Here is a 25,638-nt window from a genome sequence, read left to right as displayed (position 1 = left end):
CTCTCGAAAATAAATATTTTTAAAAATTAAAAAAAAAAAAGGAATGAAATCAGATTTTGTCACCCTTCTGTCCCTTGGCCTTTCCGCCCTCGCCTCCCACTGCTGTCCTCGCTCACGTGGCTGCAGCCACAGCAGCCTCTTACTGTGGTCACCCCTTCTCCCTGGCTGACGTCCTCACCTCTTCCATATCTCGTTCATGAACGCAGACAGCTTTGTCCTGTTCACCGATGGCTCCTTTTTGCTGAGAGCTGTGCTGGGCACATAGTAGGCACTCAAAAATATTTGTTGAATGAGTGAATGAGTAAAAAGAGGATCGTTTCTGAAGTCTGGTAATGAAACCATTCCCCAGCATCGGGGCACGGAGGGGACGGGCGCGGCACTTGGCAAGGCTGCCACCTGGTGGCTGGACTCCTTTGTAGCTTTGTCGGGACTCGGCCTCTGTGGGGCGGGGAGATGAGCAGTCCACGGGGAAAGCAGGGGCGCACGCACCTCCGCACAAGGGACCACTGTGCTCTCTAAATCCGCTTCTACAGGGTAAGATGGGGTGTATACAAAGGGCACCTTAGGGACAAAAGGAAGAGGAACATATTTGGGCTGGAACGCAGATAGGTTAAATACTGATCTAGGAAATCAGCAGGAGTGGATGTTGAGTGTGGAAACCGTTCTTCTGGAAATAGTCTAGAAAAGGCCCCCAGAAACTCCGTGCCCTCCCATTCAAGACCTGGGTCAGATGGGGAGTTAGCAGTATGTGCAAGTGTGAGCAACCATGAGATTATTATCACCAAAGCAGCGGGCATTTTCTGCTGGTACTTGGTTTGAGTGATTCTCCCTAACGACAGACTGATTCCCAGGACAGGGTGCAATTCAGGCTGATTGCAGGTTTAACTCTTGTGAGTTTAAGACTATAACACCATATTATAATTTCATTAAAAGATCCTTTTTAAAATTCGTATAGCTGAGGGACACCTGGGGGGCTCAGTCGGTTAAGCATCTGACTCTTGATTTCAGCTCAGGTCCTGATCTCACGGTCTGTGAGTTTGAGCCCCATGTCGGGCTCTGCGCTGACAATGTGGAGCCTGCTTGGGATTCTCTCCCTCTCTCCTCTCTCTCTGCTCTTACCCCACTTGCTCTTTCTCTCAAAATAATCTTTAAAAAGTGCAGTTGAAAGAAAACAGAAATAATACATACCATGCATTACAGAAAACTTATCCCAAAGCCAAAAGTTCAGAAACTAAGACTTGAGGGCCATAAAAAGAATTCTGTGGGGCACCTGGGTGGCTCAGTTGGTTAACCGGACAACTTCGGCTCAGGTCATGATCTCGTGGTTCGTGGGTTTGAGCCCCTCATCGGGTTCTGTGCTGACAGCTCAGAGCCTGGAGCCTTTTTGGATTCTGTGTCTCCCTCTCTCTCTGACCCTCTCCTGCTCATGCTGTCTCTCTCTCTCTCTCTCTCTCTTAGAAACAAATAAAACATTAAAAAAAAGAATAAATTCTTAATTTAAAAAAAAGAATTTTGTTCCCTAAGAACAGAATATATATAATTTATAATTACACCTTTCCTTTAAGAGGAAACCAACTACATATTGTTAGCATTTTGCTTATTTTTATTTCCATTCTTTTTCTTTTTTTAAAAAATGTTTATTTATTTTTAGAGAGAGGGAGAGGGAGAGAGCGCACACCCAAGCAGGGGAGGGGCAGAGACAGAGCAAGAGAGAGAATCTCAAGCAGGCTCTGCACTGTCAGTGTGGAGCCTGACGCAGGGCTCGATCCCACGAACCGTGAGATCATGACCTGAGCTGAAATCAAGAGTCAGATGCTCAAGTGACTGAGCCCCCGGGCGCCCCTTCATTCTTTTTCTTTAAGACTCAATGTACAGAGAACTGATGTAAGTCCTGTAAATCCAACATCCAATGGAGGTGCCGTTTCTAACAAACTAAATCGTTTCCACCTTGGTTGCCATGGTATTGAGATCTTAAAACCTGTACTTAGTACTAGTACCAGTACTTTTGTTTCCCTGTTTCTCATGTGGGTTAACAAAAGAGAGAGAGAGAGAGACAAAATGCGATCCAATATTCAAATGGCCACCTAACACTCCTGTATTTACAACAGAGAAGCCTGGCTGACGGGCAGCATCACCATGTGGCTTAACAGCTGGCTCACCGGCTGATGCACGGCTCTGAAGTCACCGTGAACGAGGCAGTTTAGGGACACACGACAATGCACTGAAGCACCAGCTGCCCAAAAAGCTGGTTAAAAATTGTTGAGGACTGCCTCCATTTCAAAATAAAAGTTCCAGGGGCAAACTGTAGTTTTCAAATGCAACTCTATTAATTTAAAGGACATAATTTCGTTAAAGTAGGTGGCAAACTGAACTTGGATGGGAACTTTAGGAATAATAACTGTGGCTTGCATTCTACTGGCCCATTACAGTTTAGGAAGTCCCCAAGAGCTTTGTCTTGACAGCATCACTAAGTAGATCTGCAAGTACTTTCTTAATTTGACGAATGAGCAGGCTGTTGCCCTGGAAGGTGTGGGAGTGAGCCCACTTGAAGAGCCAGGATTAAACCCAAGTCTTTCTCTGGAATCCTGAACAAAGTGAGCACATGCTGTGATCAAACAAGTAAATAGTTCTTCAACAAAACGGTTAATAGACACCACAAAAGGCAAGTAGACGAGGAAGATTTGGTTAAGGAAAAAAAAACCCTCAAAAAACAAAATAACAACAATAACAAAAAAAAAAACAAAAAACCTTTAGGTTATGACCTGTATTTACTCTATTTTTAATTTTTAAAGCATTGTATGGATTTTTTTTTTAATTTCAAACAGTATAGAAAGATTTCGTATGAAGTCTCTTTCCCCCACCACTTTTGATCCTGGTAACTCCTCGAAGATAACCGTTTTTATATCCCTCCAGAAAAAAAAAAGTTATGATTTCAAATTCAGTATTAACGTATATTTGAAAAAAGTAAATGAGATCATACTATAAGCACCATGTGATTTTCCCCACTGAGTAATGTACTTTGGTCTTTTCCTGTTGGTTACATACAAATCTACTGTGTCCATTTTCATAGCTGTATACTATTCCACAGCATCAAAATCGCGTTATGCAACCCGCTCTGTACTGATACACACTTAGGTGTTCCCAGTGTTTTACTATCATAAGAATGCCACAACTGTCCATATATATTTTCATCCTTTTTCAAGAAAATCAGTAATATTAAATGCTGAGTAACAGAAATTCTTGATGAAAGATTATACATATTCCAAATGCAGACAGATGCTATCAAACTGTCTTTGGATATCAAAAGCATGGGGAGTGCCGGCTTCCTACACCCTTAAGAATGTCAGAAATTGTCAACCACTTTCAGTTTTGCTAATTTATTAGAGGAAATAGTATATCTGTCTACTTATTGTGTTGGCTTACCTTTCTTTAGCTATATGTGAGGCTTCGCATTTTCCAGTGGCTAAATTTTTTTGTGTGGACTATCCATTTTTCCATTGTACTATTTTTCTTTCTTATTGATTTATATAAACTCTTTGGAAATAAGCCCTTTGTTACACATATTGCAAATGGCTTCCTCTTTTTACAAGGCAGTTTTTTATATTTATGTGATTTTTCATCTTTTCTTATATGGTTTCTGTGTTTAGCCCTACTTAGAAAGGCCCTTCCAAGGTCAAGACTACAAATTGACTCTGATGTTTTTCCTCTTTGCACATTCATGGTTTCACTTTTTAAGATCTAAATCTTTAATCCACTCGGAATTTATTTTGATGACAGGGACGAGATAAGAATCCAGTTTTATTTTTTTTTCTAAAGACTCAGTCATTACTTTTTAAATATTTTTTAAGTGTTTCTTTATTTATTTTGAGAGAGAACGAGCACAAGCAGGGGTTGGGGGTAGAGAGAGAGGGAGAGAGAATCCCAAGCAGGCTCCGTGCTGTCAGTGCAGAGCCCAATGTGGGGTTCAATCTCACGAACCGAGGGATCATGACCTGAGCCAACATCAAGAGCCGGCCGCTTAACCAACTGAGCCACCCAGGTGCCCCATCAATCAGTCATTACTTTTGAATGAATTATCAGTCTTGATACAAGATGCCACTTTATCCTGTAGTATCCTATAGTATATATAGGATATATGTATATATATACACATATACACACCACTCCAGTGTAATCTGGTCTTTCTCTCTTGTCCACTGAACTGCTTATTTGTTCTCTAGTTCCAAGATGCTTAAACTTAGTACCTTTATTACTGTTTTTTAGGAATTTTCTGATTATTGTAGAATATTTAGTCTTCTAGGTCAGGGCCTATTAACGTCTTGAGCTGGATAGTTCTTTATTGTGGGGGGCTGTCCCATGAGTTTAGCAGCCTCCCTGACCTCCAACCACTAGATGTCAGCAGCAACCCCCTAATTATGAAAATCAAAAATGTCTATAACATTGTCAATTGTTCCTTGGGTTAGGGTGGAGGGCAAGCGGGCCCCCAGTTGGGAACCACTGTTTTAGATAAACCCAGTATCATTTTCCCAGTGTTTGCACCCCCAGTTTTCACCTGCCGATATCTTCATCAGGATAAAAAGGAATTCATAAAGTAATTTAGACAATATTATTATATTTAAGATATTATACTTACTAAAGTTAATATCTATTATATTTAATCTTCCTATTCAAGAACCATGTATATCCTTCTACTTATTTATGTCTCCTTTTATGCCCTTCAAAAGAGGTTTAAGATTTTTTAGGAAATACAGTCTCTTGGGTGCCTGGGTAGCTCAGTCGTCAAGCATCTGACTTTGGCTCAGGTCATGATCTCATAAGCTCGTGTCCCGCTTCAGGTGAGCATGAGCCCCGCTTCGGGTAAAATATGAGCCCTAGGTGAGCCTTGCTTTCTCTATCTCTCTCTCTGTCTCTCTCTCTGTCCCTCACTCACTTGTACCCTCCCCCCAAAAAAAGTCTCTTATAATATTAAGTTTATTTCTATATATATTTTACCTTTTACATTCTTTTATAAATGGGATCATTTCTTGTGTTATTCATCTTTTCCAACCAGTCACTGATAAGAAAGTGATTTATATTTTATATTCTACAACCAACCACACACTAAACTCTTATCATATCTAATAGATTTGCAGGACATTCTGAGTTTTTTCTAATGATAAAACATTTGGGAAATTCTAAGTAGTCTTCTAAGCATACAGTGTTATTCTGCATAAAATCATCATTTTGTTTCCTCGTTTCTAATATTTATGTGGCTACTGTTCTTCTGTCTCACTGTCTTGGTTAATACTTGCAGAAAAATTTAGTTGACAGTGGTAATGATGGACAGTCTTTTTTTTTTAGGTTTATTTTTATTTATTTTTGAGAGATAGATAGAGAGCAGGCAGGGGAGGGGCAGGAGAGAGAGGGAGACAGAATCCCAAGCAGGCTCCATGCTACCAGCGCAGAGCCCAATGCAGGGTCTGAACTCACAAACCATGAGATCATGACCTGAGCCAAAATGAAGTCGGATGCTTAACCGACTAAGCCACCCAGGCGCCTCCAGTGATGGGCAATCTTGAATCATTCCTGATTTTAATGGGAATACTTCCAGGGTTCCACCATTGAGGACAGTTCTGGCTTTGGTTTGAGGTATATATATCTTATACCGCTAGACAAGTATCCATACATTTACAGCCTACCAAAAGTTTTGTTTTTAAAACAGAAAGATTGCTAATTTTGCCAAATGCGGCTTCCATCTCTATCAAAATGACCAATGGCTCTCCTTCCTTGGTCTATTAATATTGTACAATAGGTTATATTACTAAGTTTCCAGATATTAAGGCTTTCTTGGCATAAATCCACTTGGTTACAACATACAGTATTATTCTCTTAATTTCTTATAGAATTCTATTTGCTAATATTTCGAGCCCATGTTTTTTTAAGTTTATTTATTTACTTTGGCGGGGGCAGAGAGAGAGAGGGAGAGAGAGAATCCCAAGTAGGCTCCACACTGTCAGCGAGGAACCCCATGTGGGGCTTAAACTCAAGAACCGTCAGATCATGACCTGAGCCAAAATCCAGAGTCAGACTCTTACCCAACTGAGCCACCCAGGTGCCCCTCAATCTCACATTTTACATCAATATTTGAGAGTGAGGTCTTTCTGTCATTGGGTTTTTTAATGGCGTTTTGTCAACTTTTGAAACTCGTGTTTAGGCTAGTGTGATAGAAAGAAGTTGTACTTCTTCCATTTGTTGTATTTTAAAAACCAAATGTATGTATTTAGCATGAAAGTAGTCTTTAAAATGGTAAAACCACTGTATAAAAGCATGAGGTCCTTACATTACAAAAAAAAAGTCACATGTATTCTCCATAGATTCAACTTTTGAAAACTGAGTACATTAAAACATGCCTTTGGAAAGCTAATCTGGATTGTGGTATCTTATGCAGACGCAAAACTCTTTAAGTATACTACCATTCGATCTCCATTATAAAGTAATAATGACATATTTCAGTCTTTTCCCATTTCAGGCAATTCAGCACTGCATGGAGATCTGCATTATAGCAGCTGGGCCATGGGAACTGTAGATTTCTCACGCAAACCAAAAGGAAAGCAGACACATTCCTGGTGTTTGATGCTTTCCATGCTCTGAACTCATATGTAATGGTTAAAAAAAACCCTTTTCTGATTCTCAGAAAACTAGGAAAACTGAGAAAGTTCATGGGTTCCCGTGACCACCGCCTTTAGGTAAGGATCTTCCCGACTTCCACGGGGTCCGGAAGGCTGTCGTCCACCACCTCTGTGAGACAACTACAGGGTTCACTCACTCATCGAATACGCATCTCACACCAAGACAACCCCAGAGCTGACACCAGCTTGCCTGGACCCGGAGGGATCACACACACACACACACACACACACACACACACACACACACACACACGGGAGGACACTAGACGGACAGGCGGAACCACGGCACTCCTCACAACCTTTTTTTCCTTCTCAGTCTCCTCACAGGATGTAAACCCCCTGTGGGCAGGGATGTCGCTGCCTCCACCCCTTCCTGGCCCAGAGTAAGGGCCAGTGAGACATCTCTGAGCAGGGGAGGGAGGCAGGAATCATTGAAGGTTTTTCTTAACACCAAGATGAATGGCCTGGTTAGGTCCCTTGTACCCAGGTCCCTCCAGCCTGAGTCCCTGCAGCCTGAGTCCCTCCTGCCTGGGTCCCTCCTGCCTGGGTCCCTCCTGCCTGAGTCCCTCCTGCCTGAGTCCCTCCTGCCTGGGTCCCTCCTGCCTGGGTCCCTCCTGCCTGAGTCCCTCCTGCCTGAGTCCCTCCTGCCTGGGTCCCTCCTGCCTGGGTCCCTCCTGCCTGAGTCCCTCCTGCCTGAGTCCCTCCTGCCTGGGTCCCTCCTGCCTGGGTCCCTCCTGCCTGAGTCCCTCCTGCCTGAGTCCCTCCTGCCTGGGTCCCTCCTGCCTGGGTCCCTCCTGCCTGAGTCCCTCCTGCCTGAGTCCCTCCTGCCTGGGTCCCTCCTGCCTGGGTCCCTCCTGCCTGAGTCCCTCCTGCCTGAGTCCCTCCTGCCTGGGTCCCTCCTGCCTGGGTCCCTCCTGCCTGAGTCCCTCCTGCCTGAGTCCCTCCTGCCTGGGTCCCTCCTGCCTGGGTCCCTCCTGCCTGAGTCCCTCCTGCCTGAGTCCCTCCTGCCTGGGTCCCTCCTGCCTGGGTCCCTCCTGCCTGAGTCCCTCCTGCCTGAGTCCCTCCTGCCTGGGTCCCTCCTGCCTGGGTCCCTCCTGCCTGAGTCCCTCCTGCCTGAGTCCCTCCTGCCTGGGTCCCTCCTGCCTGGGTCCCTCCTGCCTGAGTCCCTCCTGCCTGAGTCCCTCCTGCCTGGGTCCCTCCTGCCTGGGTCCCTCCTGCCTGAGTCCCTCCTGCCTGAGTCCCTCCTGCCTGGGTCCCTCCTGCCTGGGTCCCTCCTGCCTGAGTCCCTCCTGCCTGAGTCCCTCCTGCCTGGGTCCCTCCTGCCTGGGTCCCTCCTGCCTGAGTCCCTCCTGCCTGAGTCCCTCCTGCCTGGGTCCCTCCTGCCTGGGTCCCTCCTGCCTGAGTCCCTCCTGCCTGAGTCCCTCCTGCCTGGGTCCCTCCTGCCTGGGTCCCTCCTGCCTGAGTCCCTCCTGCCTGAGTCCCTCCTGCCTGGGTCCCTCCTGCCTGGGTCCCTCCTGCCTGAGTCCCTCCTGCCTGAGTCCCTCCTGCCTGGGTCCCTCCTGCCTGGGTCCCTCCTGCCTGAGTCCCTCCTGCCTGAGTCCCTCCTGCCTGGGTCCCTCCTGCCTGGGTCCCTCCTGCCTGAGTCCCTCCTGCCTGAGTCCCTCCTGCCTGGGTCCCTCCTGCCTGGGTCCCTCCTGCCTGAGTCCCTCCTGCCTGAGTCCCTCCTGCCTGGGTCCCTCCTGCCTGGGTCCCTCCTGCCTGAGTCCCTCCTGCCTGAGTCCCTCCTGCCTGGGTCCCTCCTGCCTGGGTCCCTCCTGCCTGAGTCCCTCCTGCCTGAGTCCCTCCTGCCTGGGTCCCTCCTGCCTGGGTCCCTCCTGCCTGAGTCCCTCCTGCCTGAGTCCCTCCTGCCTGGGTCCCTCCTGCCTGGGTCCCTCCTGCCTGAGTCCCTCCTGCCTGAGTCCCTCCTGCCTGGGTCCCTCCTGCCTGGGTCCCTCCTGCCTGAGTCCCTCCTGCCTGAGTCCCTCCTGCCTGGGTCCCTCCTGCCTGGGTCCCTCCTGCCTGAGTCCCTCCTGCCTGAGTCCCTCCTGCCTGGGTCCCTCCTGCCTGGGTCCCTCCTGCCTGAGTCCCTCCTGCCTGAGTCCCTCCTGCCTGGGTCCCTCCTGCCTGGGTCCCTCCTGCCTGAGTCCCTCCTGCCTGAGTCCCTCCTGCCTGGGTCCCTCCTGCCTGGGTCCCTCCTGCCTGAGTCCCTCCTGCCTGAGTCCCTCCTGCCTGGGTCCCTCCTGCCTGGGTCCCTCCTGCCTGAGTCCCTCCTGCCTGAGTCCCTCCTGCCTGGGTCCCTCCTGCCTGGGTCCCTCCTGCCTGAGTCCCTCCTGCCTGAGTCCCTCCTGCCTGGGTCCCTCCTGCCTGGGTCCCTCCTGCCTGAGTCCCTCCTGCCTGAGTCCCTCCTGCCTGGGTCCCTCCTGCCTGGGTCCCTCCTGCCTGAGTCCCTCCTGCCTGAGTCCCTCCTGCCTGGGTCCCTCCTGCCTGGGTCCCTCCTGCCTGAGTCCCTCCTGCCTGAGTCCCTCCTGCCTGGGTCCCTCCTGCCTGGGTCCCTCCTGCCTGAGTCCCTCCTGCCTGAGTCCCTCCTGCCTGGGTCCCTCCTGCCTGGGTCCCTCCTGCCTGAGTCCCTCCTGCCTGAGTCCCTCCTGCCTGGGTCCCTCCTGCCTGGGTCCCTCCTGCCTGAGTCCCTCCTGCCTGAGTCCCTCCTGCCTGGGTCCCTCCTGCCTGGGTCCCTCCTGCCTGAGTCCCTCCTGCCTGAGTCCCTCCTGCCTGGGTCCCTCCTGCCTGGGTCCCTCCTGCCTGAGTCCCTCCTGCCTGAGTCCCTCCTGCCTGGGTCCCTCCTGCCTGGGTCCCTCCTGCCTGAGTCCCTCCTGCCTGAGTCCCTCCTGCCTGGGTCCCTCCTGCCTGGGTCCCTCCTGCCTGAGTCCCTCCTGCCTGAGTCCCTCCTGCCTGGGTCCCTCCTGCCTGGGTCCCTCCTGCCTGAGTCCCTCCTGCCTGAGTCCCTCCTGCCTGGGTCCCTCCTGCCTGGGTCCCTCCTGCCTGAGTCCCTCCTGCCTGAGTCCCTCCTGCCTGGGTCCCTCCTGCCTGGGTCCCTCCTGCCTGAGTCCCTCCTGCCTGAGTCCCTCCTGCCTGGGTCCCTCCTGCCTGGGTCCCTCCTGCCTGAGTCCCTCCTGCCTGAGTCCCTCCTGCCTGGGTCCCTCCTGCCTGGGTCCCTCCTGCCTGAGTCCCTCCTGCCTGAGTCCCTCCTGCCTGGGTCCCTCCTGCCTGGGTCCCTCCTCCCTGAGTCCCTCCTGCCTGAGTCCCTCCTGCCTGGGTCCCTCCTGCCTGGGTCCCTCCTGCCTGGGTCCCTCCTCCCTGAGTCCCTCCTGCCTGAGTCCCTCCTGCCTGGGTCCCTCCTGCCTGGGTCCCTCCTGCCTGGGTCCCTCCTCCCTGAGTCCCTCCTCCCTGAGTCCCTCCTGCCTGGGTCCCTCCTGCCTGGGTCCCTCCTGCCTGAGTCCCTCCTCCCTGAGTCCCTCCTCCCTGAGTCCCTCCTCCCTGAGTCCCTCCTGCCTGGGTCCCTCCTGCCTGGGTCCCTCCTGCCTGAGTCCCTCCTGCCTGGGTCCCTCCTCCCTGAGTCCCTCCTGCCTGAGTCCCTCCTGCCTGGGTCCCTCCTGCCTGGGTCCCTCCTGCCTGGGTCCCTCCTCCCTGAGTCCCTCCTCCCTGAGTCCCTCCTGCCTGGGTCCCTCCTGCCTGGGTCCCTCCTGCCTGAGTCCCTCCTCCCTGAGTCCCTCCTGCCTGAGTCCCTCCTGCCTGGGTCCCTCCTGCCTGGGTCCCTCCTCCCTGAGTCCCTCCTCCCTGAGTCCCTCCTGCCTGGGTCCCTCCTGCCTGGGTCCCTCCTGCCTGAGTCCCTCCTCCCTGAGTCCCTCCTCCCTGAGTCCCTCCTCCCTGAGTCCCTCCTGCCTGGGTCCCTCCTGCCTGGGTCCCTCCTGCCTGAGTCCCTCCTCCCTGAGTCCCTCCTCCCTGAGTCCCTCCTCCCTGAGTCCCTCCTCCCTGAGTCCCTCCTGCCTGGGTCCCTCCTGCCTGGGTCCCTCCTGCCTGAGTCCCTCCTCCCTGAGTCCCTCCTGCCTGGGTCCCTCCTGCCTGGGTCCCTCCTCCCTGAGTCCCTCCTGACTGAGTCCCTCCTCCCTGAATCTCTCCTCCCTGGGTCCCTCCTGCCTGAGTCCCTCCTGCCTGAGTCCCTCCTGCCTGGGGCCCTCCTGCCTGAGTCCCTCCGCCTGAGTCCCCCCGCTCTGAGTCCCTCCTGCCTGGGTCCCTCCTGACTGAGTCCCTCCTGACTGAGTCCCTCCTCCCTGAATCTCTCCTCCCTGAGTCCCTCCTCCCTGAGTCCCTCCTGCCTGGGTCCCTCCTGCCTGGGTCCCTCCTGCCTGAGTCCCTCCTCCCTGAGTCCCTCCTGCCTGGGGCCCTCCTCCCTGAGTCCCTCCTGCCTGGGGCCCTCCTCCCTGAGTCCCTCCTCTCTGAGTCCCTCCTCCCTGAGTCCCTCCTCCCTGAGTCCCTCCTCCCCGGGGCCCTCCAAGCCGTGCTCGGACCTGGGTCCTTCCTACCTGGGTTGCTCCTCAGGCGGCTCTCAGCAAGCTCGGAGATGGCTCCGGCCGTCGAAGTCTTTTTCAGCCGAACCCCCCCAGAAGCGGCCGTACTCCCCGGTTTGTTGAGCATGTCCTCGCTGCTGGCCCTCTTGAGCTGAGAGGCGGAGGACGAAAACGTACAGCGTCAGTAAGGAGTGCTATAGAGCGAGACAGCCCGGAGCGGCCCCACCCGCCCCGTGGTTAAGATGCCGTGATGGCACTGGAGGAGTGTCCCAGTGGGAAGTGGAAGCCCGCAAAGCTAGACAAACCTGTGTCTCTCGTTTACAGGTTGGAGTATGACCTTCCGTTAGTGTTTCAAAGAATATTATAAGATGGTGGGTGAGTATTACCCATTATGTCATGCTTCAAATAATGTTTTTTTAAAAAGCTGCATTCCTGAGCCTGGATGGCTCAGTTGGTTGAGCGTCAGACTTCGGCTCAGGTCACGATCTCACAGTGTGTGAGTTCGAGCCCTGCATGGGGCTCTCTGCTGTAAAGCCCGTTTCGGATCCTCTGTCCTCCTCTCTCTCTGCACCTCCCCTCCTCACACTCTATATAAAACAAAAACAAAAAAACCTGCTTTCCTGGGTTAAAAAAATTTTTTTGAGGGGCACCTGGGTGGCTCAGTCAGTTAAGCGTCCGACTTCAGCTCAGGTCATGATCTCACGTGGGTTCCAGCTCCACATCAGGCTCTGTGCTGACAGCTCAGAGCCTGGAGCCTGCTTTGGATTCTGTGTCTTCCTCTCTCTCTGTCCCTTCCCTGCTCATGTTGTCTCTCTCTCTCAGAAATAAATAAAACAGTAAAAAAATTTTTTTTCAATTGTTTTTTGAAAAATGGGAGCTGATAAAAAAAGAACTGTGAGGTCCACAAAAGGCAAGATAGGGTAGGTGCAGAAAATTCAGGGGCAACAAAAAATAGCTTAAAATACACACCCCAGTTATAGAGATGTATGTGTGTGTATATATATATATATATATATATATGTACATGTATACATATGTATGAATACATGCACATACACATGCATGGAGGAAGGAGAAGGAAGACAAGAAACGATCTGATTATGTACTACGTGCTCCATACCAGGCCCTTCGTGTATGATCTCACATAGACGTGGGCAAAGGGAAGAAAGGAACTTTCCTGGAGGCCAGAAGAGCACTGCTTATGGAGACAGAAAGAAAGCAGAACCCCTCTGCTCCTTTTCTGCTTTCTTCCCTGTCACGAAACCAGGAAAAGAAATATGTGTTAAAAGGAATTAAAATCCAAGATGGGGAGCCCCTCAATGAGCTCACAGTTCTGGCCCAAGTAAATTACACTCAGGGTTAGTGAGAGACATCGCGAATACATTTTCTCAACCACCGTAAGTCTTCTTGAAAGAACATTCCTGAAGACGGATAGTGCTAGAAGACGGGAGCCATCCTGAATATATCTGGAGAGAGCAGTGTGAGAAAGCCCTCAAATCAACAGAGGCGTGGGGCAGGCAGCCCCTGCCCCCCACATGGGCTGAGAGCCCAAAGGCCCTGCCCATCCTGATCCACTGGCTTTGGGGTCATTCACTGAAGGTTAGGTGTTTAAATATTTGGGGTCATTCACTGAAGGTTAGGTGTTTAAATATTTGCACAATTAAAAAATTTTTCCAGTTTTGCATTGTTTAGATTTCAGGGTATTGCTACACATACCCCAGAATGGCTTGAAAGAGAAGAAAAAAGAAAAAGAAAAGAAAAGAAACCCCAAACCACGTGTTGCTGAGGTTGTGAAGCAAAGGGAACTCTCCTGCTCTGCTCGCAGGACTACGGACTGGTCCGCCCCATTGGAAGCTGGCAATACTGACTAGAGCTGAATATTTGGACCCTGTGATTCAGCCATCCCACTCCTAAATCTATACCCCAGAGAGAAATGGGGACATAGGTTCACTAAGAGAACATTCACGGCAGCTTTATTTATGATAGACCCAAAATAATACAATCCAAATGTCCACCCTCAGGAGAAGGGGCAAAGTAAACAATGACTTAGTAGACAACAGAAAGTACACAGTAAAAAAAAAAAAGGAATTACTGATACACTAATAGATGAATGGATCCCCTACAGAGATGCCAAGTGAAAGAAACTAGACAAAAGAGTATACACTTCCTGATTTCCTTTTAATTTTTAATTCTTTTTAAAGTTTTATTTATTTCTGAGAGACAGCGAGAGAGACAGAGTGAGCAGGGGAGGGTTGGAGAGAGACGGAGACACAGAATCTGAAGCTGGCTCCAGCCTCTAAGCAAGCTGTCAGCACAGAGCGAGAAGCAGGGCTCGAACCCAAGAACCAGTAGGTTCTTTGGCCTGAGCCAAAGTCAGACACTTAACCGACTGAGCCACCCAGGCACCCCTTCCTGATTTCATTTTTACGAACTAAAAGCCAAATGAAGGTGCTAGAAGTCAAAATAGTGGTTCCCTCTGGGGGTGTTACTGACTGGGAAGGGATCTTCTGGGGGCGCGGAATGTTCTATCTATATCCTGACTTGGTGGTGGTTATACAGATATCAGCACATGTAAAAATTCAAAGTGCTGTACAGCTAAGACTAAGATTAATGCACCCCACATACTTTATTCTAAGTGTGTCTAGCTTCAACAAAAAATAAAAGGAAAATGAGGGGATGGGTTATAATTTGGGTGAAGTCTTGGTTCCACACCTGCAAATGCTAGTCTACTTTTTTCCTTTTTTCCCCCATTGTTATTTTAGAGATTTTTTTTATTGTGGTAAAATACATGTGACACAAAATGTGCCATTTTAAATGTACATGTCAGTGGCATTATATACATTCGTACCGTTCAGTAACCATCACCACCCAATGTCGACCTCTGGGACTTTTCCACCATCACAAAGTGAGGCTCTACTGATGAAACAATAATTCCCCGTCGCTTTCTACAGGAGGGAAGATAGTGGGGGCCTCTGCATGGCTCGGTCAGTTAAGCGTCGGACTTCAGCTCAGGTCATGATCTCACGGTTCATGAGTTCAAGCCCTGTTGGGCCCTGTGCTGACAGCTCAGGCCCTGGAGGCTGCTTCGGATTCTATGTCTCCCTCTCTGCCCCTCCCCCACTCATACTATGTCTCTCTGTCTCTCCCTCGAAAATAAATAAAATTTAAAAATTTTTTTAAAAAGGGAAGATAGTAAAAATCTTAAGATTAGCCCAGAAGTTCTGGTCAATGTCTTCAAACAAATTCTTTAGGTAAAAACAAATAGCTAATATGGAAAGGATGATTGATATATACTTCCAGTCACTAGAAGTGAGTGGAACCATAGTTTCTGGCCAATTGCACCAACCCCTTAAAAAAGGACTAAATATGGCACCTGGATTGTGGCGGAGGTCAGTCCATTGCCCTTCTTTTATTTATTTATTTATTAGTATTGTTTTTAATGTTTATTTTTGAGAGAGAGAGAGAGACAGAGTGTTAGTCAGGGAAGGGAAGAGAGAGAGGGAGACACAGAATCTGAAGCAGGCTCCAGGTTATGAGAGAGCCCAACGCAGGACTTGAACTCACAGCTGGCAAGATCATGACCTGAGCAGAGGGTGGACTCTTAACCGACTGAGCCCCCCAGGCGACCCACTCCACTGCCCTTCTTCTGGGGACTCCAGTATTGTTTTTCTACCTCCTGTCTCAGAGTAACACGGATTCCTACACTCCATTTCTCTATGTGTGTTTAGCGCTAAATGACAATAGTTCATGATGTCAGCAACTTTTTCTCAGTAGAAAAAAACTATTATTCGCTCTGCCTGGATGCCTCCCTGGGTCTCCAAAGAAAATCAATTCTGATGTGAGATTTTGAAAATTCCCTAGACAAACACGTCAAGTGGAAAAGGGAAATCGTCCCACTTAAGGGGGTTTCTAAGGCAATAATGCACATAATGTGCACTTGGTTTTGTTTTCCTCCATCTGATTCCCCGATGGTACTAGGATCGGTAAGTCAGGTGCAAAGTGTGGAAAGATCTAAGGCCACAGCAAAAGGGCAGGAGAGCAAAGGCTTGGTCTGCAAACCAGAACAGGGAATCCAAAATGGGAGGACAGCCTCCCTCCCACCACCCCTTACCCCGGGCCACCCACCGGGGCCCCAAGTGAAACTGCCTCCCGCAAGCCCCCCACGGCCTCCACCCACCTCCACACTCTGGGCGTGGCGCCCATGGGGTAGAGCTCGCTCCCCCCACCCACCGTTGCGTAAGAGCTCCGTCCTTGATGAGATGACAGGCGGCGGAGGCCACGGAGGACCGGATTCAGCAAGCGGTGGGAGACTTCCCCCTTCGTGGTCCCACTGTGTGTTATAAATAGATCTGGTCCCGTCCTTTCCAGGCAGAAGGACACATCTGATGTGCCACAGGCCACCAGCACGTTATCGCCTTGGCAGGCAGCGTGCGGACTTTGGATGACAGTAAGGCTTTTACAGGGAGCACCTCGTTTCCCCTGGGCCCTCCACAAGGAATCCCATCTGAGAAAGATTTACTGCTCAGAAGCTCTCCCCGGAGGCGGGCCGTATAGACAGAAAACTGGTCCTTCTTGTCCTCTGAAGCAAACCTCTTCCTCTATCACTATTTTTTGGCTGCCGCATCAGACACGGAAAGCTACTTGTCTTAGCAGTTCTTGTTCTTTCTCTATTCATAGCTGCATTTGGGGCTTGGTTTCCTGGTCACCGAATGTGGCTTCAGCGCTGCTTGAGATTTCTGGGTTTGTTACAGAAGATCCCAAGGCAGGTATGCGCTCCTTTGATATGTTTAGTAAGTATTTTCAATAATGCTTCCACTGATATTTGAGCCGCTGAGCACCTGTGCGTGAAAGCTTACAAAGGGAAAAAGTTTAAATCGCTCACAGATTAATGTAACTAAGAAATTCCTCTCAATTCCACAAAGGCGGAGACCGGTAGAATCTGAAGCTCTAAAATCGCACATAACCTAATCCCCTCTTCAAAGGAAGAAAACATGTTATGGTTGGAGCAGCGGCTCTCAAACTTGGGGTGCGTCAGAATCCTTGCGGGGGCTTGTTAAAGTGCAGACGGCTGCCCACACCCCAGACTCCGATCTGCCTACCACCACCGACTTTCTGATTCTACAGTCTGAGGCGAGGCCTGAGAATCTGCATTTCTAGCAAGTTCCCTCCCAGTGGATGCTGATGCAGCTGATCTGCGGCCCACATCTGAGAGCCAGTGGCTTAGCACAGCACTGTTGATGTAAATATAATTCCTGCCACATATGTCTAGTAGCCACATTAAAAGAACAGAATGAGGGGTGCGTGGGTGGCTCAGTCAGGTGAGGATCCGGCTCTTGATTTCAGCTCAGTTCATGATCTCATGGTCCTGGGGATCAAGCCCAGCACTGGGCTCTGCGCTGACGGCATGAAGCCTGCTTGGGATTTTCTCTCCCTTTCTCTGGCCCTCCTCTCCTTGTGCTGGCTCTCTTTCACTATAAATAAACTTAAAAAAAATTTTTTTAAAGAGTAAAACGAAAGGTAAAATTAATGTTAAAAATATATTTCCTTGGGGCGCCTGGGTGGCTTAGTCGGTTGAGCGTCCGACTTTCGCTTAGGTCATGATCTCGCGGTTCGTGGGTTCGAGCCCCGCGTCGGGCTCTGTGCTGACTGCCAGCTCAGAGCCTGGAGCCTATTTCAGAGTCTGTGACTCCCTCTCTCTCTGACCCTCCCCTGCTCATGCTGTCTCTCTCTCTCTCTCCTAAAAATAAATAAAAATATTTAAAAAATATATATATATATATATTTCCTTAACCCAACACACTCAAAATATTATCAATCAATGTGAAATATATTAATGAGGCATTTTAGGCGCACGTGGGTGGCTCGGTTGGTTAAGCAGCTGATTCTTGATCTGGGGTCAGGTCATGATCTCACGCTTCATAAGTTCAAGCCCTACATCGGGAGGATTCTCTCTTCCTCTCCCTCTGCCCCTCCCCAGCTCGCACTCTCTATCAAAATAAATAAATTTTAAAAAAATAAACAAAAAAAGTACCTATCACTGGCAGAAGCAACCAACATTTCATTGTTCTTAGGAAACCCTTCTAAGCTTCATAACTTATTATTAAACACTTTTTTTAAGTTTATTTTTTTATTTTGAGAGAGAGAGAGAGCATGCACACACACGCATAAGCAGGGGAGGGGCAGAGAGAGAGGGAGACAGAGAATCCCAAGCAGGCTCTGTACTGTCAGCATATAGTCAGACTCAGGGCTCGATCCCAACAACCGTGAGATCATGACCTTAGCCAATATCAATAGGTGGGTGCTTAACCAGCTGAGCCACCCAGGCACCCCTAAACGCTGCTTTTAAAAACATTTTGATATATTCCAGAAGCTCTAGTGCTCTTAAGTATACATATTAACTTAAAATCTGCATTACAAATGTTTCCCAAAAAGGGGCGCCTGAGTGGCTCAGTCAGTTAAGCATCTGACTTCAGCTCAGCTCATGATCTCATTTGTGAGTTCGAGCCCCGCGTCAGGCTCTGTGCTGACAGCTCTGAGCCTGGAGCCTGCTTCGGATTCTGTGTCTCCCCCTCTCTCTCTCTGCCCCTCCCTCACTTGTGCTCTGTCTCTCTTTCTCTCAAAAATGAATAAATGTTAAAAACAATTTTTTAATGTTTCCCAAATGTGCGATCTCGGTCAAGGAGAATAAAAATAAAAGTCATGGAAATCATGAATCCAGGGCAATAGAATGATAAAGAAAACTATGTGTAGATCCCTTTCTCCACATTTACTCCCCGGGACAGCTCGCTCGCTTGCCTGAGCTCTCACAGCTAGAAAGTGGTCGAGGCAGGATCCCCACTCGGCCTGGTCTGACCCACTCCCAGCCTGGGCTCCTCTCACTCCAGGCCACCCTCAAACGGCCGCTCCCGGCAGAGCCGGTGGACTGAGGCATTGGATGAACACTGAGTGCCCCCCAGGGAGCAGGTGCTATTCTAAGCGTGAGGGACAGAGCTGTGCTAGAAATGAATTAACACACCCTGCCCTCAGGAGGCTTACACTCTAGCTGTTGCTAGACCGATACTCCCCAAGCAAGTATGTGCGACGGTAGTAAGAGCTGAGGAGGAAAATAAGAGGGGTGAGGACGCTGTATGCGGGACCACTTTACAGTGAGTGGTCAGGGGTGACATCTGACAAAGTGACATTTGAGCAGAGACTTAAGGGAGAAGTGGCAGATGTGCAGGGGTGGGGAGGAGAAATATTCTTGGCAGAAGGAGTGCGCCTGGCTCGTGGAGGGACGGTGCCACGGGCACCAGGAGGCCGCGTGGCCCGAGCTCAGGGGGCAGCAGTGACGTCTGAGAGGAAACAGGAGCTCCAGGCCATCACCGGCTACATCAAGGACTTTGCTTTTCACTCTGAGTGACAGGGGGAGCCCCGAGGGACTTCCCAACAGAGAGGTGACACGATAAATGCATTAGAAGGACAACTCTCGCACGTGCAGAGCACGGAACGTAGGGTGCGCAGACAAAGCACAGAGACCGCTGAGGAAGGCTGAGCAGGGAAGGTGGTGGGATGAGCCAGGTGGTCCCCAGGGCGGGGGTGGGAGTTGGCTGAAGGTGACATCGAGTCTGACGGTAGAAGCGATGATGTTCTGCTGACGGCCTGTGACATGTGAGAGAAGCAGGGCCCAGACGGGGCCACGGGATGTGCGCTCAAATGGAAAGATTCGTGAGGAGCAGGTCGGGGGGCGGGAGAGGGGTCCGGGGAGGAATCCGTTTTGGACATGTTATGTTCTAGGTGCCTTTCAGATATCTGAGAGGCGAGGTCACAGAAGCCGCTGGAGGCCACCTGGATGGAGACGCAAACTTGTATGTCTCCCACTTACACAGCCGACCCTTGAACAGCACAGGGGTCGGGGGCCCAATCCTCATGTGGTCAAATGTCCACGTACAACTTATAACTCTCCACAGACTTTACTAATACCCTCCTATTGACCAGACGCCTTACCGATAATATAAACAGTCAATTAACATGTATTTTGCATGTGATATGTCTTACACACCGTATGCGTATAGTTAGGTGAGCTAGAGAGGAGAAACTGTGAAGGAAATCACAAGAGAATACAGATTTACGGTATTGTCGTGTAAAAAATGGGCATATACGTGGACTCGTGAAGTTCAAACCCACGTTCAGGCGTCAACTGTAGTATTAAAATTCACAAGAACAGATGCTAACACCGAGAACGACTGTTCTCAATGGGGACAGTACTGACCCTCAGGGAATGTGTTGGAAACGGGGGAGGGGGGGGCATTTTTAGTCATCACTCCGATTGGTGGCACCACTCATATTTAATGGGTGGGAGAACGGGGAACCCAGATGTCCTACAATGCATGTGACAATCTTCCACAGATATTCACAAAGGTGCAGCACCTTTTTATCATTATCTGAGCCTTGAGTATCCCTTCGTTTTACATATAAAAGCGATGTGCTTCTGGGGCGCCCGGGGGGCTCAGTCACTTGAGCCTCTGACTCTTGATTGTGGCTCAGGTCGTGATCTCACAGTTCGTGGGTTCGAGCCCCACAGGGGGCTCTGTGCTGACGGTGTGGAGCCTGCTTGGGATTCTCTGTCTTCCTCTCTCTCTGCCCCCTTCTCTCTCTCAGAAATAAAGAAACATAAAAACAATGTTCTTCTGACCCAGTTTTAAGGACACACTGAACTAGGGAAGACTGCATTTTGCTTCAGAACTTTAGAGTGTTCACCATTTCCAAACAATCACATCACTCCCTCAACATCCTTAGGGGTGTTTGAGTCATCCACACGATGGGCTTGGGTCAGTCTGCATCACGGCTGCCACATCCGTGGTGCTCTGAGGGGTACCTCAGCTCCCTCGGCAGTCAGGCGCAGGCAAATGCAGATGGGAATACAGATCATTTAATCATAAACTAATTGCCTTTCAGTTTTCTTTTATCATTAGGATGTTATATTGATTCTCCAAAGCATGTGGGCAGGTAGGTTATAGTATCTCAGACTCTCATCTCTGGATCACAAGAGACGCTGGAAGAGAGATGAGGCCCCAGAACTACGCCCTGGGCCCGCCTGGTGTTGGAAACCCAGGGGGTGAGGACGTGCCGCCAGGGAGAGAGGAGGAAACTGAGGCAAGAAGGCATTCCCAGACAGAGGGCGCGATCAACGGTGTTCACACTGCTGACGGGCAATCAGGCAAGGACTGAGCACTGACAGCTCCGTTTATCACGTCCATGGAGCTCACGTCCGTGGTGACCTTGACCCCCACCTAGTGCGGTGCTGGGGCAAAACTCTCTCTGGAGAGTCCACATAATCCAGGACAGGGGATCCTAGTTTCTCTGTTAAACCTTTTGCACATTTCCTTTCTCCCGACCCTCAGGGCACCCCTGCCACCTCCCTTTGCTCTTGCTGCCTTGGGTTAGGATGGACTGGTTCTCCCAGGACCCTCCTTGGAGCCTCCTTTCTGGCCTTGAGAGGCCACCCGTCTCGCTTACTGCCCTCTTCAGTCCTCCCGCCCAGGGCCCCCCCGGGGCGCCCAGCAGCCGGGCGCTTCCAGCTGTACCTTGCTGAGCCGGGACTCGAAAGCCAGGGAGGTGGAGGACTTCGAGCTCTTCATGCCCGATGAGGCTGCCGGGAGGGGCCGCGTGCGGTCTGCCCCATGGCTGCCCGCTTTGATGACTGGGCTCCAGGCCTTGGCCGCGCTCCTCATGTTTGTCCTAGTGAGTCCGTCCTGCACGAGACCGGAAAGAAAAACGTGTGTCCACCACTTGAACATGCTGACTGACGTCGCAGAGTTCGCCCCCAGCCCCCCTCCACGCTCCCTCTCTTATCGTAGAGAACAAGGGCTTCTGATCGGACTTTAAGACGAGGATTCTACTCTGCAGAGGCCACCTTTGCATGAGGCTACTTTTTACAACTAATGCTGGCTTTTACCAAACTACTGAAAACGTACATGCAGTATTATTGATGTTCTGACATTACTTTACAGCAAAATGACAGCTCTGGGTTGCTCGGGGTATTACTATATTAGCATATGGTATAATACATACTATTATTACACCATAGGATTAGACTATATACCCACACACTATATACCTATCCCCTTAAAACAGATCAGCTTGCATCCAGACCTACTATGTCCATAGGGCTTGCAGCGTAGGGTTGTTAATGGCATAACCTACCTAATTTTCAAATAGATATAAACGAATTACTTCCAAATTGGAGTTCATAGAAGCATAGCCTTTTCTTCTTTTTGGGCAAAGACGGGTATCATTTAAAAAATCAATGGAGGTGCCTGGGTGGCTCAGTCAGTTAAGTGTCCAACTTTGACTCAGGCCACGATCTCACAGTTCATGGGTTCAAGCCCCACACTGGGCTCGCTGCTATCAGCACAGAGTCCATTTTGGATCCCTGCCCCCCCCCCAAACAAATAAACATTGAAACAAATCTTTACAAAAATAAAATAAAAATTAATGGAGCACATTTTAATTGGTCAGATCCGACATTGTAGGGCAGTTACCCACCCCGAACGAAAACATTTTATAGAAGAAAAATCGTGCTAAGTAGCAGGCCATAGCTAAAGGCCCAAGGGGAGAGCCTGTATACGAAGACGTGGAAAGTAGCCTGAGCCTTGTGATCAGCACGCAGGGCTCTCATTCCTGTGAGAGGTGTAGCCCGCCATCTCTTGACCTCTCTGAGCCTGTTTCTTCCGCCAGCAGCAAAACGGGACGGGAATAAATGCTCTCCAGGGGCTCATTCAGCTCTAACTCTGCCTCTGTGGGTTCTCATGACCAAGGGCGGGGGGGCAGGACACAGAATACCCAAACCACAGGTGATGCCGCATCCTTTCAAAGAAACAAACGAGGGGCGCCTGGGTGGCTCAGTCCATTAAGCGTCCGACTTCAGTCCAGGTCACGATCCCACAGATCGTGGGTTCGAGCCCCGCATTGGGCTCTGTGCCAACAGCTCAGAGCCTGGGTCCTGCTTCCGATTCTGTGTCTCCCTCTCTCTCTGCCCCTCCCCTGCTCGAGCTCTGTGTCTCTCAAAACTAAATAAACATTAAGAATTTTTTTAAAAAAATAAACAAACCAGAAAAACCCATTTTAAAAAACACCAGCAGGTGACAGCAAACTCCAGCAGCCACGCTCATAGAACCTGGAGGTCTGATTAACCGTCCCTGAGGGAGGAATCGTAGCTGGTGCCAAGCGGCCCTGGGAGCCTCACGGCGTCCCGCGAGACCCCATTAGGCACCTATAACAAAAACAACAGGCCGCCTCCCCAGCCTAGCGCAGGCTGTGCCCTCCTCCCGTTCTTGTCTCCTTTTCCTGGCTGGGTGACGCCATTTCAACTGACAGCGCGTCCCCGCCAGGGCCAGCCAGCTCCTATTCCTACTTAAAGTGATTAGCCGGGGGCGGCATGTGTCCAAGGTTCTACCTGGACTCATTCCACCGCCCTGCTATATCCCGGCAGCCACGCAAACGTGGCTTCAGGCGAAAATATGTATTTAAAGGGGCGCCTGGGTGGCTTAGTCGGTTAAGCGTCCGACTTTCGCTCAGGTCATGATCTCGCGGTTCGTGGGTTCGAGCCCCGCGTCGGGCTCTGTGCTGACGGCCAGCTCAGAGCCTGGAGCCTGTTTCAGAGTCTGTGACTCCCTCTCTCTCTGACCCTCCCCTGCTCACGCTTTCTCTCTCTCTCTCTCTCCTAGAAATAAATAAAACGTTTAAAGAAAAGAAAAAGAGAATATGTATTTAAAGACTTTGCCATCGTTTTCTACAGCATTTCTGAGAAAACTCAGCCATGATTTCAGTCGTATGATTAGTTCTGAACCTTGTTAGTCTCAGCTTGGTTCCAGGTATTATGATTACTTTTTAAAATTCCGTATTACTTCTTGTGTATTTTGTGGATGTTTAGCACCAGTTATTTTTCTTTCTTGACCCACCATTTATTTTTAGGTTCGTTTATTTATTTAAGTGATCACACCCAACCTGGGGCTCGAACCCACGACCTCAAGATGAAGAGTCACATGCTCTTCTGACTGAGCCAGCCAGGCACCCCCTGACCCACAATTTTTCATGCTGGTTTCCACAGCAACAATGAGTACATTCTTAGGTTGTCAGCTACACAGTAACTAATTTCATTAGGACTCCCCTCATAAATGAGCTAACATAGCCTGAGTGGTTCTTGAAGAGAATTACCAAGTACTTTTACCAGTTATACAACCAACCTGTACCGTGTCAGTCTGACTTACAATGCTGCCTTAAATAAGATACCTGTTTGATCAAGGCATCCTTTTATATTCTGATTACAACTACTTTGGAATGACTAACACAGGGGTTACTTTGTGAAAACACAAGGTGATTCTGCCGTCTTAGTCAAAACTCAAGATCTAACCTCCTCTCTTGATATCTGGCAACAAATATGGCCGCCTTCTGGGAGGCGCGCCTGGAAAACGTTCAACTGTTTTTCAAAGACTGAGGACTGACTTGCTCGGAGGCAGAATTCTCAGGGTTACTCCACTCATATCATTACTCCTTTCTTTATTCTCCTAGAACTTTCTGAACCCAATCAAATCATTTCCAAATGGATGCACCCAGACAGCTTGTATCATCTGGACCTCTCCTGTCTGCCATGATCTCTTCTTGGCTCCCTTCACTCATGTTCCGCATCATTTTCCCCAGACTAAGCCTTCTGTTTTGGACCCGTCCACCAGCCAGATTCTTCCCTTGAAATTCCACCTTTTTTCTGAATGCAAAATATACAGAAATTAAAGAATTAATGTCCCACTCACACGAACCAGGAAGAGAACCACATAGGTAGGGAACGTGCCCAGGACGGGCCGCCTGGGACAGTATCCGGCTCTATAGGAGCAATGCAGCTTTCCAGGGACGGATGAGAGGGTGAGAGCTGGCCCAGCCGGACCCAACGCTAGCTTTGCGCCCTGCTCCCCCTTCTCATGGCTTAGGACATGGTTAAACTTCTCCCCGCCCGTCATCCTCAGCCTGAACCAGTATCTTCCTAGTGCTCTCCGAGTCTTTTGGAGACTGCCCGTTTTCCCTTGCTCTGCCCATACCCAGCTCTGGGCTCTTCTGGAACAGACTAGAAAGGTTTATGCTCAGAGCTATCTGCAGGCAGTGCGTGGCCAGCTTTGGCCCTCCTCTCTGTCCACTTCCAGGAAGACTTCCTGCTGGAAGAGGAGCAGGTACCCACACTGCCCACTCCCAGATGGGTACAGACTTTCACGTGCTCCACTTCTAACACAGGGAGCCAGTTAATTACAGAAACACCGCAGTGGCGTGAGAGCAAGTACTCTATGCCACTCTGAGCCTGGCAAGGCAGTGCTAAGTGCTTTTTGTGAGTGTCTCTGTAAATCCTCACCGTAACCCTATGAGGTAGGTAGGTATCGCCCCCACTTTACAGATGGGGAAACTTTCTTTGGATCAGGGAGGTTAAGTGACTTGCCCAAATCCCAGAGTTTATGATGGGGCCAGGATTCAAACCCAGCTGTCATTGGCCCTTAAACACCAGGGTGGTATGGCCTCTGTGAATAAGCTTTGCTCACGAGGAGGGCTTTGGGATCCAATGCTCCTGGTCCAAACCCAGAATTGCTGCTTGCTATGTGAACTCGGGTATGCCTTTCCAACACTATGATTCTCAACATCTTCACCCAATAAATGGAGTCATTAGCGCAGATGGAAAGAAAACATGGATGCCAAGGGCCAGGCCCAAAGAAGTCACTCAACAAATATAAGCTGCCTTCCCCACAACACTGTGAATTGAGCTCATCGGAGGATTGCTCTGCTTTATTATCTCAACGATATACAGCAACGGATCGATTAAATTGATGTCAGTGGCAGGAGCCAGACATACTAGACTTCCTGTACACAGAGTAGCTGATTTTCATGTGGAAACATGAAAGATGGAAAGCAGAGGGATATAAACACTGAGGGCAGACACCTTCCATTGCAAGAATTGGCCCCAACCTTAATACAGCCTAGTTTCTGAGAACACAGGTATGAATACCAGGTGAATCATACTTTCCTTATGGATGGGAGTTAGTAACAGAAAATAAATAGATGGGCTCTCGCCAAATACAAGAATTTTTTTTAGAGGCTTCTATTGTTAATTCCTCCTTTCTGCAAATCCTCCTGAACCTTCTCAAAGGATCAAGTTGATGAAGGAATTACAATTAAATCTAGGAGCCCACTCCCGCAGGGGTGGGATGAGCATCTTCCTGGGGGTGTTTTCTTTAAGTTTTTCAAGTTGTATTTTCTTACCAAGCTTCTTTCCTTTCCAGAACTGAGTTAAGACTTCTATTTAAACCATAACTCACAAATCGTGTGGCATAAAGTAGGCATAAAGTAGACAA

At 49.7% G+C, this 25,638-nt stretch overlaps 1 protein-coding gene across 4 annotated transcripts in view; it reads right to left on the bottom strand.

The window, feature by feature from the left end:
• The window catches only part of SPECC1 (sperm antigen with calponin homology and coiled-coil domains 1), a 287,606-nt gene that overhangs the window by 182,223 nt on the left and 79,745 nt on the right, over positions 1–25,638 (bottom strand). For all 4 annotated transcript variants that reach the window (XM_039227283.1, XM_039227285.1, XM_039227286.1 and 1 more), the window contains exons 2-3: positions 20,836–21,003; positions 11,288–11,423 (exon numbers count right to left, since the gene is read on the bottom strand). In XM_039227283.1, the coding sequence (XP_039083214.1) occupies positions 11,288–11,423; positions 20,836–20,982 (283 nt within the window). In that variant the 5' untranslated portion in view covers positions 20,983–21,003. The remainder of the gene's footprint in view (positions 1–11,287; positions 11,424–20,835; positions 21,004–25,638) is intronic.

This window comes from Hyaena hyaena, unplaced genomic scaffold (genome assembly GCF_003009895.1).
Source record: "Hyaena hyaena isolate Hyena2069 unplaced genomic scaffold, ASM300989v1 scaffold_27, whole genome shotgun sequence".
Taxonomy (NCBI): Eukaryota; Metazoa; Chordata; class Mammalia; order Carnivora; family Hyaenidae; genus Hyaena; species Hyaena hyaena.
Note: the sequence above shows the minus strand (reverse complement) of the source record. Positions and strands in the feature narration are given on the sequence as shown.